General features: G+C 48.1%; 1 protein-coding gene across 2 annotated transcripts in view; it reads right to left on the bottom strand.

Moving 5' to 3' along the window:
- The window catches only part of Dpy19l3 (dpy-19 like C-mannosyltransferase 3), a 66,330-nt gene extending 52,152 nt beyond the window's left edge, over positions 1-14,178 (bottom strand). The window contains exons 1-3 of one of the 2 annotated variants that reach the window (XM_021168101.1): positions 13,979-14,178; positions 12,302-12,443; positions 9,416-9,549 (exon numbers count right to left, since the gene is read on the bottom strand). In XM_021168101.1, the coding sequence (XP_021023760.1) occupies positions 9,416-9,549; positions 12,302-12,404 (237 nt within the window). In that variant the 5' untranslated portion in view covers positions 12,405-12,443; positions 13,979-14,178. Of the gene's footprint in view, positions 1-9,415; positions 9,550-12,301; positions 12,444-12,715; positions 12,945-13,978 lie in introns of those variants that run through there. The other variant, XM_029479874.1, reaches the window with a different exon arrangement.
- Between the last annotated feature and the right edge of the window lie 1,888 nt (positions 14,179-16,066).

The following is a 16,066-nucleotide window of genomic DNA, read 5'->3' on the forward strand; positions in this document are numbered from 1 at the left end:
CTTTGTCTTCCCTGGCTCCCAGTGTTACATGTTTGCTGGTCTTTGTCTTCCCTGACTCCCAGTGTTACATGTTTGCTGGCCTTTGTCTTTCCTGGCTCCCTGCCAACCTTTGATTAATTTCCCTCAACTGTATCCATTTACAAGCCTATCAAACAACTCCTCCTCCTCCTCCTCCTCCTCCTCCTCCTCCTGTGCTTTTCTCAGTCCCATCCGCAGGGTGCTGACTCTGGTTTGGTCCTATTTTCTCTTTTCTAGATTCTGTAGGATTCTCATGTATCCTTTCCCTTTATGGCCCTTACCTCTTTATAAAAAGTACAGATGTTGGATAGAGAGATGGTTCAATAAGTAAGAGTGCTTGCTGCTCTTACCGAGGATCTGTGCCTACATGATGGCTCACAACCTCCAGTAAATCCAGTTCTAGGGGATCTGGTGCCCCCTTCTGGCCTCTGAAGACACTGCATGCAGGTGGTACACACACATACAGTCAGGCAAACATTCTTATTCACAAACACATATATATATACATATACATATATATGTATGTATGTATATATATGGCTCTGTTTTGAATCTATCTTTCAAACTAGCAAATAGTTTATTTCAGAGGCAAAGTTTCACTGTGTAGTTGAGGCTGGCCTTAAACTCTACTCTCCTCCTGCCTTAGCCTCCTGAGTGCTAGGGCTAAAGGCCTGTACCACTGTGCCTGGCTATTCCTGAGGTATTTGTTCAATTCTGATGTGTTTGCTATAACGTTTTCTGGTTTCTTCTTCCCTTTTCTCTTCTGGTATCATTTCACAACCTTCTGCTAGCTCCTTTTGGGTAATTAGTCATTCTGAGTATGACTGACTAATTCTTTCTTGAACAGTTCCTTCCAAAAAGGCTTTGGGGGTAGAGGTGGAAGACACAATCAGCAAAAGCTGCTTTAAGATAGAGGTTGTTTTCAAAAGTGACTTCTTAGCCCGCCCTGGTGGTGCATGCCTTTAATCCCAGCACTCAGGAAGCAGAGGCATAGGCAGAGAGAAGGTCAAGGTCCGTGGTCTACATAACGAATCTCAGGCCAGCCAGGGTATATGGTGAGACTCTAAGAATGACGTCTTTAGTTTTCTCCTCAGTTTACTGAACAGTGATTGGCAATGATAGGGTTATTCAAACTGTGCTACCACACCCGGCATCCTACAAATACGGTCAACCCCGTAGGACTCCTTTCACGCTGCCTAGCTCCCTTCTGTCACAGAAGCACCTTCAGGAAGACTGCTCTGTGGCTCTTTGTGCCCATTCCCACAGTCCCCATTAGGACATGGGTGGCTTTGCCTCTCAGGGCATGCCTGCACATCAAGCCTGACTACCCTCAGGAGCTTCTCCTGAAGGCTGAGCTGGAGAGACTCTGCTCAGCACGTTTTACACTCCCTGGCCTTCACAGGATTTGCCTGGAGTCTGGCTAACGATCTTCCTAGGTTCCTGAGACAGAGAGTCTGGGCACAGTGTGGTAGAGGATGCTTTCTACGTGCAAGCCTTATAAGGAAGAACTGGAGGGAGGGCAGGAAAGAGAATCCAGCTCTCTCCATTTCCTTAATTGTTCTGACACAATTTCAAGATGAGGAGCAAGTGACATGTTTTTACTGCCACTTTAAAGTGAGAAGTTAAGTAAGTAATTTTGGGAATTTAATGACACAATTAGAAACAACCCAACACTCCAAAATTGGGGCACAGTCAAAGAGTGAAGTAAACAATATACTCACGTCACGTCTGCTCAATTCTATAGGCATACGTTTTTTTTACCTAATAAATCCAAGCTTGGTAAAGGGGTGTAACCGTCTGTGTGAGAAGCATGTGATACAATGTCAGATATGGTGAATTAAGCGTAGGACATTGGGTTTGCTAGGAAAAATACATATGCATGCAGGATGAAAAGTTGAAGGGAAATGAAACCCAGGCATGCACAGATGAGTCAAATGCTCTGCCACTAAACCACACTTTCACCTTTAGCACTCAACTGTTTTCCCCCTTATCATGCTCGCTCTCTCTCTCTCTCTCTCTCTCTCTCTGTGTGTGTGTGTGTGTGTGTGTGTGTGTGTGTGTGCCTGGAGACTGAACCCAGGGTCTAAGCAATACTCTACCCCTGAACTACCTCTCTGGCCTATTTTTACTTTGTTTACATTTAGAATTTAGACAGGGTCTTGATAAGTTGCCCACTTACTCAGTGATGCTCTGCCTCAGCATCCTGAGTCCAGCCAGCTCTAAAAACATTTGATAAAAGTAATGTGTACAGAAGCTGGGTGTGGTGGCGCATGCCTTTGATCCTAGCACTCAGGAGGCAGAGACAAGTGGATCTCTGTGAGTTCAAGGACAGTCTGAACTAAACTTCTAGGCCAGCCGGAACTACAGTGAGACCCTGCCAAAAACCAAAGTGTGTGTGTGTGTGTGTGTGTGCACGCGCGTGCACGAGCGTGTATGTGTACTCCTAAACATAAGTACAACCTCTTCTATCAACATAATGTGTGGATGTTTGTATGTATGTTTACATGATTATTTGAGGTTAGATTACCAATTGTTGTGCCCTTCTCTGTTTCTAGTGACAATTAATGGAAAAAGAGGCCACCAATGGGCAGTAGTGAGTCTTAAGCACTGTTTCATCTCAAAGCCTGTTTCACCATCACAGTACAGCGTGCATAACAACAACAAATAAAACATAATAAATGCTCAATAAATAGCAGCATAATGGCAACGTAGCCTTCCTCTGCTGACAGCTAACATTAAACTGCACTGCCTGTGCCCCACCTGCCAGGACTAACAATGTCCCCTCAGCCAAGCTAAGCTGCTTCTTCCAACCCAGCTCTGGACAGATCCTCTCAGCAGCCACCTGTCCATCCCCCTTTCCTTCCTGAAACCCCACGGGTTCACCCTGCTTCAAACACAAGCTGATTTACTTAGCCCCAGTAATGCGCTGGGCTTTAAGGGCAGTGGGGCACTGTGCCCTTTTGGCTTGTTTTGATTATGATCAAGGACAGTAGAAAAAGCATGCTACATTTAAAGGCCAATTTAAAGCCAAGGTGTTTAGGAAGGAAAAAAAGGAAAGAAACAAAGTACCAGTGCACTACAGACACTCAACACAGGATGTGTTTTTAAACCTGTAACATCTGAAGCTTCACGACAAGGAAAATAAACTACAGTGGCTGGACAGGAGCACATAGACTCTAACCATAAGCAAGGCCAGGAGAGGGTACAGAGGCAGACTTTCTATACTGCTTCAGTCTTCACGTTGGTGTTTCAAGGTTCCTTCTGTTCAAATCCTAACACTGCAAAGACATTCCCGAGACCGCTCTGAAGCACGCTGTCGCACATTCAAGGTAAGCCTGGGTTATGCTCAGCGTTCCAATGAGGTGACTGAGGTGACGGCATTCTGTCCTGAGCTTACCCTGACTCCAATCTTGGATGCCTCAGGCACTGCTGAGCCCTAAGCACGCCCGAATGATCGTGCATTCTGGGGTAACACGTTGGGATTTTCCATGACCCTGACCACAGCCCGATGTGTAAAACAACACAACTGATGTGTTCTGCCAAAATAAATGCTGCCGGGTTCCCCTGACCCACACCTGACAGCAATGTCACTGCGGTGTTTGCCTTTAGAAAAGCTCTGTCCCTGAGCTTTGGGCAAGAGACCCCCTCTTGGCTGCCAGCTAATAAAGGACTCCAACTTGGCCTTCTGTGTGTGGTGGTCTGCAACTTTCTCACCTGGACTGTAGCATCAAGCCACCCAGGGTTGGGCACTGAGACTGTGTTTCAAAGGAAACAAACACACCACACACACTACACACACACACACCACACACACACAAACACACACACACACACCCTACTGAGGAGGGGCATGGTGGCACATACCTGGAATCCCAGCATTCAAAGCAGACAGTTGAGGATCAATACTTGGAGGCTAGCCTGGACTACCAAGTGAGATATCATCTTAATATCAAGTAAAACGTAACCAGCAAATCATTTGGAAAACAGAAACCCAATGTACAAGCTGTCGATCTTACAAAGAATCTGTAGTCTTTGAATAATTAACAATTCCAAGAACTCAAAAATCTGAGTATTTTCACTAAAAAAAAAAAAATAAGCTTCGTGCCAGGAGCAATGGCCCACACCTTTAATCTCAGCACTCAGGAGGCAAAGGCAGGCAGATTTTTGAGTTTGAGGCCAGTCTGGTCTACAGAGTGAGTTCCAGGCCTGCCAGAGCTACACAGTGAGACCCTGTCTCGAAAAGAAGAGCGAGATTGCGAGAGCAGTCAGTGAGCCTCTGAGCTCGGTTGTAGCCTCCACGGGACAGGGGGTGGTGGGTGGAAGAAACCTGTTAGAGAATATGCCAGTGTGTGGCTTCCCAGATGGAATCGGAGGCACAGAAAGACGGCCCAGGCTTCTCCTCCTTTCCCACTCTACACACTTCTGAAACAATCTCACCCACACAGCTACAAGCTGGTAATAGGAAAATGTCCGTTTTCCAACACAGATGGAGTGCCTGCCTTTGGAGCCACAAATCCAGCTTCCTCAACTCCCTATCTTTAGCACGACTACTTTGAAAGAGCCTTCAGTATCAAAAGTCAGCTGGGGAGAGGGGGGATTGTGGCGGCAAGAGAACCATGAGTTCAGAGCCAGCCTGGGCTACACAGTGAAACCTTGTCCTTGAAAATAACTTCTAGGCCCCAGAAATCAAGAACCCGGCTGTTCTCAGTCCTCTGTTCCTAAGTGACCCCAAAAGACAGCTCGAGGCTGGTGACTCAGAAAGGGCCTCTCATTTCTGCAAAGATGACTCAGAATGTCAGTAAGCCTTGCCAGTAACTAGAAGGTTAGTGCTTTGAGCCACGCGGTATCATATTACTCTGACCTCTCTAGGCTGCAAACTATGTTCAGCCCGTGGCCAGTGACTGAGTCTCACGCCAGCTAGTTTTTATGTTGACTTGACACCAGCTAGAGTCTAGTAGAACCTCAACTAGGAACTCATCAGACTGGCCTATGGGAAAGCCTGGTACATTTTCTTGATCAGTGTGGGAGGGCTCAACTCACTGAGCAGTGCCACCCCTGGGCAAATAAAAGCAAGGAGAGTAAACAAGCCCTGGAGAGTACGACAGTAGCCAGCACTCATCCCTCCATGGACACTGACTGCCTGGGTTCCTACCTCCAGGACCCTGGCCTGGCTTCCCTTAAGGATGCGCCGTGACATGGAAGCGTAAGGTGAGATTGACCCTTTCTGCCCCAAGTTGCTTTTCCTCAGGTGTTTCATCCCAGCAATAGTAACCCTAAGGCAAACACTTGTTTATTCAGAGCTTGGATGAGCTGCCCCTGCTGGCATCAAACCTCACACGGCCACACTGCCATGCCAGGACAGCACTTCCACCTGAGCTCACAAGGAAGGGCAACAGATGCTTGGGTTTTGAATGCTCTGGACCACTCTGCATCTCTCCTTTCAGCTGGTTCTAGCCTGTATCTTTGTTCCACCTTCCAGTCCAGCACGTCCCGGAGTTCTAGGATTCGACCTAGCCAACTGCTCATCCTGAATGGCTAGGGCTCCTCAGGATTTACAGCCAGCTGCTCAGAAGTGAGAGTCACCTGGGAATCCCTCAACTTGAGACTGGAGTTTGGCTTTTTGGTTTCTTTGTTTTGTAGACCAGGTCTCTCTGTGTCACCGTGGCTAGCTTGGAATTCAGAGGCCAGCCTGCCTCTGCCTCCTAAGTACTAGGAATAAAGGCGTGTGCTACTGTGTCTAGCTGCAACTAGAGTCCGCAGCCATAGCTGTTTTGGCCAGAACTAGTTCTCAACCTGGGAGGTTTGGCCTCACTGGTGGCAAGAAGGAACTGTGCCCTGGAGAACTGCAAACGGCATTGTTACAGAGAATGGCTGATGTATCCAGCCAGCCACCAAGCTGCTCACAGAAAGTATCAGGTTGTCACTGATCTTTCTGCCCTGATTAACATAAAAATGTCACCTTCCATTAAAAAAAAAAAAAAAAAAAAAAAAAAAAAAAAAAAAAAAAAAAAAAAAAAAAAAAAAAAAAAAAAAAGGTCCTTCCAGGTCAACTTCCTAGAAAACTCTGACTACACCTTCTTCTCTCCACCTCCTGCCAAGATCTGAACCCCTACACAAAGGGAGTGCAAACTCAAGTTCCCCAAAGGCGGCACATCTATATGAATGGCTGCAGACCCACAGCCATCTTTGGTCTCAGAAACCATTTGTCCCCAGCCTCTCTACTGACCTAGGAGACCCATCTAGTGGGTGTAACCTTTGGTGTGTACTCACTTAGGTAACAACTAGCTTCTCTCAGAATTCAAATGAATGTCACCTGGATAGCATGTAACACCCACAGCAAGGGAGAAGTGAGAGCCACTTCTTACCCCCCACCTCACTCAATGTCCTAGTTTGCATTCTCCTGCTGAGATGAAGCACCTTGACTAAAGCAACTCCGACAGGCAACCGTTTATTTGCTTTCTACATCCAGTCCCTCATGAAGGGAGTCAGGGTGGAAACTCAGGGAAGGAATGAAGGCTAAGGCCATGGAGGGTGCTGCTTAATGGCTTGCTCAGCCTGCCCAGAGATGGCACTGCCCCAATGGACTGAACCCTCCCACGTCAATCATTAACCGATTACAGTCCAGTGTGATGGCGGCATTTTTCTCAGGTGAGGTTTCTTCTTCCCAGAAAAACTTGCGCTGGCTTCAAGTTGTCAAAAAATCAACAGCACACCCACCTACTCGGCGTCCCCACCAAAGCATTTTGAAAAATGCATTGATTTATGATTCTTTTGGACTGTGGCACAGAAGTTCCTGTAACCTCCTCCACAGCAGCATGTGTCACTCAGGGCAATGTGAGCCACACTCCAGCCATGCTCACTCTTTTATACTCCCTTCCACCGTGCCTGTGCTCACAGAATCCTGGCCCCATGCACCACCTGCCCGGCTCTGGGCTTGCCAGCTTCGCTCCCACTTTGGAGCTGCTTCCCTGCTTCCCTGCTCCTCCTCCTCTTTATCAAGCAAGTCCTGTTTCCAAGTCTCACCCTTGAGGCTCAGCTTCCCCCCCACCCCCCGACTCTAAGCAGGCCCCCGGTCACTCCTCCTCTGCTTTGACTGTTCTTCCTGCTTCTGTCCCCCTCATCAAAGTTAAGTTCCGTGACGCCGATGCTGGATTCCCAGGCAGGAAGATAATCGCTTACTGAGCACCCTAATTGGATATCTAGGTCTCATGGAATCCGCTGAACAGGATTACTCAGCGGTGGGCTCTGGCTTTACCCGGCCCGCCTCAATCCATTCTCCACGCATGCCACGGCCTGAGACACTGCTCCAGTCCATTTTCTCTTGGGAGCACAGGTGCTCCACTGCCAGCTGTTTCCACTCTCAGGCTACACTGTCCCTATCTGTTCTCCAGCCATGCTGTCCTGCTGCTGCCACACTACCACACCCAAGTCTCCTGCCTCCTGGCCTGGACACGTACGTGTTCAGGATAAGTGCCACTATCTGGAGCCTTGCCTGTATCCTCCTCGAGTATCACATGGAGGTAGGGTCCCATCTTACCATGAGGCACAGTGTCTGCTTGACAAGGTGGGTGTCTAGCCCACATTTACCCCGCTTAGTATGCTAGACGAGCTCCAGCCCTGGTTACTCCTTCCGCGTTCTCCACAGAATTTAGTTCAGTGTGACTCACAAAACGGGCGCTCGACCCAGACTGGCTTAAAAGCAGCACAGTGACTACTCTGACCCAGGGAAAGTCAAGGGTGTCCAAGCATCTCGATGGTGTACGGCTTTCTAAGGATGTGAGCAAGGCCACTCATAAACTTTAGAGAGCTGGATTCAATGAATTAATAGTAATTCGTTCCATGATTTCTTTCAACACGTCTTCCTACCACACTGCTACTAGCGTTTACCTTTGGCTACATAGTCCCACAGAGGTATTTTAGTCTTTATTCAAAATAAAGATCTTAATGTTCCTAAGGGAGCATCACCCCAGGCTGGAGAGATGGCTCAGCAGTTGAGTGCACTTGCTGCTCTGCCAGGGGACCAGGGTTCAGTTCCCAGCACCACCAGCTCTAGCTCCAGGGAGTCTGATGCTCTTCGCTGGTCTCTCCCAGGCCAGAGCTATGTGCACACTGTATATAAATAATAAGACAAACCTTAAGGAAAATGGGAAGGCTCAAAAAACCCTGGCAACGTGCATGTTTCATTCCATGAAGTCACAGACCAGCCCTGAAACTATGCCAGGAAGTTCTAGAAGTTCTGAGAAAGACAGAAAGAAAACAAAATGTCCCAAGAGTCGGCGTGGACCCCTACTCTAAACAAATAATGACTTTTCCACTCAACGCCATCCACACACAGTAACAACAAGGTCTGAAGCTCCAGATGGGGAGGCGGGCTCCGACAGTCTCTGCTTTTCTTTATGCCTACTGCAACCAACAGACAGAAAAATATAAATCTAAGAAATAAACTTTCTACCTCAGCCCAGTTTATACACAGGTATATGCAATCAAAACGAAAAGTAACAAAATAGCCCGCATGCCTACTCCATCATACCCCACTGCACTGCACTGACAGCCCTCATGCCTACTCCATCATACCCCACTGCACTGCACTGGAGAGCAGGACTCACAACCACTACACCAGCTTCAGAACTCACATTCCCATAAATACCGACAGTCCAAAATGACAACAGCACAACTAAACTGATTAAAAAGGACACAATTCAACTGTCTTTCTTCCTTTCTCTTTCTTCTTTCTGCTTGAGTACAGGGTGATAGGGGATACACAGGCACACGTATGTGCAAGTGAGCGGGGGCCGAGGGTCAACCCCGAGTGTCATCCTTCAGAAGCTGTCCATCTGGAGTTTTAGGAGGCGGGGTCTCTCCCTGCGACCTAGGAGTGTCAGAACACACCACCCTGCCTGGCTCTTTACATGGGTGCTAGAGAGCTGGACTCAAATCTTCACTTTGCTTTTTATGTTTTTCACACAGGGTCTTACTAAGTAGCCCAGGCTAGCCTCAAATTCAATTCACAACCCTTCTGCCTCTGTCTCTCAAGGGCTTGGGGAATCCAGACACAATCATAGCCAGTGAGACCCTCATTTGATTAGACAAATCCTGATGCTATTTTTACATGATGAATATGTAAGTCTTTACTCTAGAGTCAAACTCTTTCAAGATCCTGGATCCTTTTTTTCTTTGAGGGGACAAGGTCTCATGTAACCCAGCCAGGCCTCTGAATGTCTGATCTTCCTATTTCCACCTCCTGAGTCCCAGGATTACAGATACGTACTCCCATGCCAGGATGAGAGACTGGGTTGGTCCTCATGGTTCAACTGTGTGGTCTCGGTCACTCATCTACATGGTCAGCTACCGGGGAAACAAATGAGTAGATCACACAACGGTCCGAGATGCCCCATACCTTAATATTGGAGAACCACAAATCGTTCTCATGCAGGGTGGCCAGGTAAACAGATGTAAGAAGTCCAATGCAAAGAGCCACAGTTCCGCCAACCGCGGACGACAGGATCTTCCAGAACCTTCCAGAGGCACAACCTTTTAGAAAAGAGAAACACATGAAACACGAAATTAAGAACTTAAAGACAGCTCCACTGTTAATCTCACTGGCTGTTCCTGCAGTGACCGGGGTTTGGTTCCCAGCACTGGCTTCAGGCAGCTCACAACCACCTGTGACTCCAGGTGTAGGGAAGCCGGTGGTGCCCTCATCTGTCCTGTGCTCATTTGTACAACCTACACACTGACACACACAGACGCGTAATTAAAAATAAAAGTTACAGAAACGATACAGCATAAATCAGAAGACATGCACACTAGAAAAATACAAAGGTAGGAGGTTTAAGGATGTCAGAAAGGATGAATATTCTAGTAAGGAAGAGAGTAAGAATACAAACCACCAATGAGCGAAAGGAGACAAATGGCCAATAACTGTAGCCAACAGAAGAAAACTGTTAAAATCCACTCAAATTCCCCACCACTGGAAAAAGAATGAGCTGTTATTTTCAAAATTCTTGGCAAATATGGAACTTAAAATGGCTAATACATGAGCTGGAGGTGCGGCTCAGTGGTAGCGCACCTGCCAGGCATGACCCACAACGGCAGAGGGATATATGTAACTGGAGCTTAGGACTGCTTTGGAAATGTGCTGGTTTGTATTTATGTCAACTTGACACAAGCTAGACTCTGCTGAGAAGCTGGGAAACTTCAGTTGAGACATTGCCTCCCTAAGGTGGGCTGCAGGCAAGGCTGTAGTGGATTTTCCTAGTCACTGCCTGCCTGTGGGCTATGCAAGTGTGGTCCTGGGTGCTGTAAGAAAGCAGGCTGAGTGAGCCACGAGGAACAGGCCAGTAAGCAGCGCCCCTCCACAGCCTCCACATCAGCTCCTGCCTCCAGGTTCCTGCCCCATTTGAGTTCCTGCCCTGTGTGAGTTCCTGCCCTGACTTCCTCTGGTGATAAACAGCAATGTGGAAGTGTAAGTTGAATAAAGCTTTTCTTCTCCAAAGTCACTTTTGGCTCACAGTATTTCATCCCAGCAATGGAAACCCTAACTAATACAGGACTGGATTTAAATAATCAAACATCTAGGGGACTGGAGAAATGGTTCATGAATTAAGAGCACTTACTGCAGTTACAGAGGACACAGGTTCCATTCTCAGTATCTAACATAGTGACTTAAACTGTAACCCCAGCTCCAGGGAACCTGATGCCCCTTTCTGACCTCTGAGGGGTCCTTCCTCTTCCTGACAGCCAGGCACACGCAGTTGGTGTACTTATGAAGGGCTCAGGACGTGGAAGAACAGCGCACTCCAGAGCAGCGCATGGCTCTTGCTTCGCTTTATAAGGCTGCTTGAGGGTAGCCACGTGCAAATGAAACATTCACGCAGCAAGATGAATACCGTCATCTACTCCCTGGATGAGCAAGTTGGCCGAAGCAGGTTTTCCTTCTTTTTAAAATTGTCTTTTATTTTCAAGGTTGCTTTTTTTTTTTCTGATATGATTTCATAAAATGAGCCATCTTCAAAGTGGTTGGTTGTTCTTTTTTGTTTGTTTTTTAAATTAAAAAAATAAAACAAAATGGGGGCTGGAACAATGAATGGCTCAGGAGTTAAGAACATTCACTGCTCTTGCAGAGGACCCGGGTTCAGTTCCTATCACCCACATGGTGGCTCAGAACCAACTGTAACTCCAGTTCTAGGGAAGCCAATACCCACTTCTGACCTCAAGGGACGCCAGACACACATGTAGTGCATGTGCAGGCAGAACACTCATACACGTGAAAATACACAAATCCATCTTCAGAAACAAGGACCAAGCCAGGGGCTGGCGAGGCAGCCAGTGAGTGGGGATGCTGGCTGCCCAGCCTGATGACCCGAGCTGAATGTCTTTAACCCACAAGGTGGGAAGAGAGAACAGTCTCCTGCTAGTTGTCCTCACACGCTCACATGCACGCCCTGTTCAGCCACCACATATTCAAGGCTAATAAATACATGTAATTAAAAAAAAAGACACAATCTAACATAGATTTTAACTACACAGCATCAGAAACTACTCCAAATTACCTAATATGCCTTTCATCAGCTTGGCCAAATGGCCTAGCTTTCCAACTGAGAGACCTTTTATCTTATTAAACAGCTTTCTCTGCTACCTACTAGCTCTGGCTGCTAAGAATTCACTGGCCTACAAAGGATTAATTATGTCCCATACAGAAAATGGCTGATGGGTGTGGAGCTCTTTATGCTCACTAAAAGAAATTTGGCCACATTTAATTACCTAGCAACTGCTCAACATTATATAAACAATTCACCAAGTTCTTTTTTTCCTTCCCTTCCTACCCACTGCCTAAATAAAGAAAAAGAGGTAACTTCAAGAATTTGCCTGAATACAAAATGTTAAATCTCTTTTTCAAAGGCTTTAGTGAAATGAGACTAAGCCAAGATGAGGGTACCTGGAAGGGGCAGCACACACGCGCAGGGCACACCAGACAAGGTACCCGTGGAAAGAGACAGTTGGCTAGGGCAGGCAGAGCATCCCTCTAAAGGACCTAATGACACTGCCACTGTAATTTAATCAACACATAACTTACCAAGGATTTCTTCTCACCAAAGCCGTTTTACTGATTACAGCTGAAAAGCCAATATAATCAGAGTACAGTCAGAATTTCTGGGTGCTGGAACAAGTGTCCTTCATACATCGCACCAATTTTTTTTTTTTTACCCTATTAGATCGTGACATATGTTAATACGCAGAAGGAAAAGTCATCCAAAATACTGCTTTAGTTCCAACCACCTACCAGATGGCAATTTCTTTTCCAACTTCACATCTTCTTTTGGTGATGGAAAATCCTCAGAAACTTCTATGGGTTTTGTCTCTTTTCTTTGCCGGATGTACATCATGATGTCAAAGACTCATACGCATTGTTCTTCCAACCACTCCTACAAACAACATCCAGATGAATGCCCCACGGAAATGTCAGCACCCACTTTACCCAATACACTTTTATGCTCTTATGTGCTTAAATGTCCTGTCTTAGCCTGCTGTCCCCTGCTCAGCAGACCCTCCCAAACAAATCTTAATCAGCCTTTAAAGATACAACACAAATGTTTAACTAAACCACATTGACAAAGCACCTTTCCTCCAGCAGGCACTGCCAAGAGGGAGGGATACAGGTAGGGATACAGGTGAGGATACAGGTGAGGATACATACAGGTGAGCCACATGAAGATGCCCAGGACTTCTTCCAGGAAGCCATCTTGGATGCTGCACCCTTGTGATGTTTTCCCTCTCCGATTCTGTAACACTAACTGTGGGATTTATTGCGTGACACAGTTTTACATTATTCTCTACAGTTCCTACAGAAAGTAGTGGGTCTGATTTATTCCCACAGAACTGACCACGTGGGAGGGATTCCTAGTAAACTTGTGACAGCCAGATTTTGAAGAACTGAAACAATGTTTCTGATACCTGAATTTTAGCACCTGTGTTCTTTGAAAAAAAAAAAAATCCCTGCTAAGCTTTATGCCTGGGTGTCAAAGACAGTAAGACAGTGCGGGGCTGTGCCAGTCAGGGTGGCTGCTCTCTCTGGGGAGCAACTGTGGGTGTAGCTGCGGGAGCAGTTACCTAGTTTGGAAGCTGTGAGGGGGAGGCGGGGGTGTGGTGGTGGTGAGTAAGCTGGCTTCAGTCCCCCGGGAACATCTTGCCTGGTTCCTCTGACTAATGAATAGCGTTTTACTAATTATCTATTAAAGATGAGGAGTAGCCAGACGCGATTGTTTCGGCAGCTAATCCAACCTGCACTCTAGGTACCAAAGTCTATGTTTATCTAACGGAAAGGCTCTTGCTAAATACAACAGAGGAAGCCAACACCACACAATGCTTTTGTTAAGATTCATTCATTCAAAAATGCTCAGACTGAACACAGACTCAAATGCAGTGTGCTCAAAAAGCACAAGAAACGGGGGTGGGGGGGGGCAGGAGAAGAAATCTTTTCAAAGTCTTGCAGCCACAGCTGGAATCCTGTCCCCTCTTGAGGAGTTATACCCTCCCTGCTAGCCCTCGGCGGGTTAGGGCTATACAGGGGGCCCACCTTACATCTACCCTGAGCCTGGTAAGGCAGAAAGTTAACAAACATGCCAGGTGCTAATTACGTTTCCCGTCTGGATGGCAACAGCCTCTCCAACTAGGAAACAAAAAGTTGCTCCGGCCAGCCGGACTCAAAGCCCTGCCAGACATTAGCAAAGGGACCCTAAGGCAATTCCTGGACTACTGACCAGGACGCGTGCCACTCCCCCGCACCTGGAACCACTCCCCTGCGCACCTGGCGAGCCCACGCCAGGACCAGGTGCCAGCCGGCCCGGGGAACCTCGCGACACTCGCTCCCACTCTGAGACGCTCCCTCCCACGCCCCGCCCACGTGCCCCGTAGACACTGGGCGTCCAGTCCCCTCGCGGCCCGACCCCCAGCCACAGACCTGCGGCCTCAGCAGTCCTCGCGGGCGACTCGGGTTGGCAAGGAAGTACCCCGAGCACCCAGGCCTTGGGGACGCGCCCACTTCACGGGCTACAGCGAGGTGAAGACTAGGAGGACCCAGCTGTTCCCGGCTCTGTGCGGCGCGCTGCAAGGATGGGCCTGGGGGGCGTCTACAGCCCGGGGAAGGGGCGCGCCGGGGAGGCCGGGCCGCTGCCGCTGCATTCATTGGTCCCGGCAGCTGTTCGTCAACGCAAGGCCCCGCCCCTGCCTCCCGCGCTGCCCCGCCCCGTCTCGTGCGGCGCACACCGGAAGGAAGAGGTACACTTCCGCTCAGAGGGCTGTTTTGGGGGTAGTAGGCTCGGAGGCAGGTCTTAAGCTTGGCTTGTTCCTGTGTTCGGAGTCCCTGGTGCCCCGAAGAAATGTTACCCAGTCTCGGGGGACCTTCCCAGCTCTACCTCCTGCCTCCAATGTCCGGCTATATGCACTTTCGACGTTGTTTAGTGATAAAATCCGCGGACACTTTTGGGTCTCCAAAGACATGCCTCTCAGTCCCCACACCCCCAACCCATCCACGCCCATCCCCCGCCGCCGCCGGAGTACTGTTCTGGGCTTTGTTGTTAATTCTCCTTAACCTGCACCTCCAGTATTGAGTCCTAGATGTTCCTCTTATCTTTAAACTGTCAGCCTCTTTTTCCTCTCTTTGAGACAGGGTCTCACTTTCTAGTTCTGGCTGGCCTGAAACTGCGTGTGGACCAATTTGGCCTCAACTCTGCTTCTGCCTCCTGAGTGCTGTGACTAAAGGAAGGTGTGCACCAGACTGAGTTTTGGTAGTGGATGGCCCACTGAGATCAGTACCTACGAAAAGACAGCCTGTCATCTAATTCCAACAAAAATTGCTCCGTACACCCTGCCTTTTTTAGCTACCTGTCCCTGATAGATCTTTTTCTCTTTTGGTTGTCGACTGTTAATACCAAGAACACACTGCTCAGAATGCTTTATTAGATAGCCCCCCCACCCCCCACCTTCTTAAAGTGATTTGTGGAATATGTAACTGGTGTGAGGCGCGTGTCCCTGAGGGGAACAGTATTCAGCTGCTGCTTCATGTCTGTAACACAAGGCAAGAACTGTCATAAGAACGTCAGGTCGTAGTGCTTCTCATAGAAAGTGGGTGCGCCCTAAGAGTGAAGTCTGAGAGTTAAGGTCTTAGATTGCGCTCCTGCAGTCCTGCTGAGGAAGGAGGCTGCTGCAGGAGGATGACAAGTCCAACTCTTGCCTGGGCCATATGCAGAGACATAGTGTACTGGCTTGTCACAAGCAGCAAGACAATGAGTTGTAGTGAAGCACGATAGAAAGGCGAGGGAAATTATGGAGGAAAGAGAAGGAATTTCCCCCATTCCACTGCAGATCTCGATGAACCCTCGCCAGCTGCAGGCAAGGATCCCAGCACAGAATCCTTGCTGTAAAGTTTGCTAACACAAATGCTGAGTTCCTCTCATGGATCTTGTGTTAAACAGGGTCTGCTTTAAGGCCCGAGTGTACTTGACCTTTGGGCCTCATTCCTTTCCCCTCAGATGGGTGTTTCAAGGACGATGCTTACTAACCTTTATTTTCACTAAAGATATCCTACCTTAGGGCTGCAGAGATGGCTCAACAGCTAAGGGCTGCTCTTCCAAAAGACCCAGGTTTGGTTCCAGAATCCATGTGGCAGCTCACAACCATCTGTAACTCCAGTTCCAGGGGCTCTGATGCTCTCTTCTGGCCTCTGTGGCATCAGACAGGCATATGGTGCACATATATACATTCGGGTAAAACACCGATACACATACAATAAAAGTCCTATAAAGAGCCTTCCTGCTCTCCTGTGATCTCGTCAGCGGCAATGCTGACAGGTGTCCCTCAGGAATCACTCTGATGAATGAAGAAAGCAAGCGGGGGTGGGGTGGGGGCGGCTGGAGAGATGGCTCAGAGATTGAGTACTTGGTGCACCACAGTTAGGCTCCGACACCCATGTGAGTCAGTAGTTTCAGTTCCAGACACTCTAACACCCTCTTCTGGCTCCCTGGGAAACCCCCCACCCCACACACACACA

The sequence above is a fragment of the Mus caroli genome, chromosome 7 (assembly GCF_900094665.2).
Source record: "Mus caroli chromosome 7, CAROLI_EIJ_v1.1, whole genome shotgun sequence".
In the NCBI taxonomy this organism is placed as follows: Eukaryota; Metazoa; Chordata; class Mammalia; order Rodentia; family Muridae; genus Mus; species Mus caroli.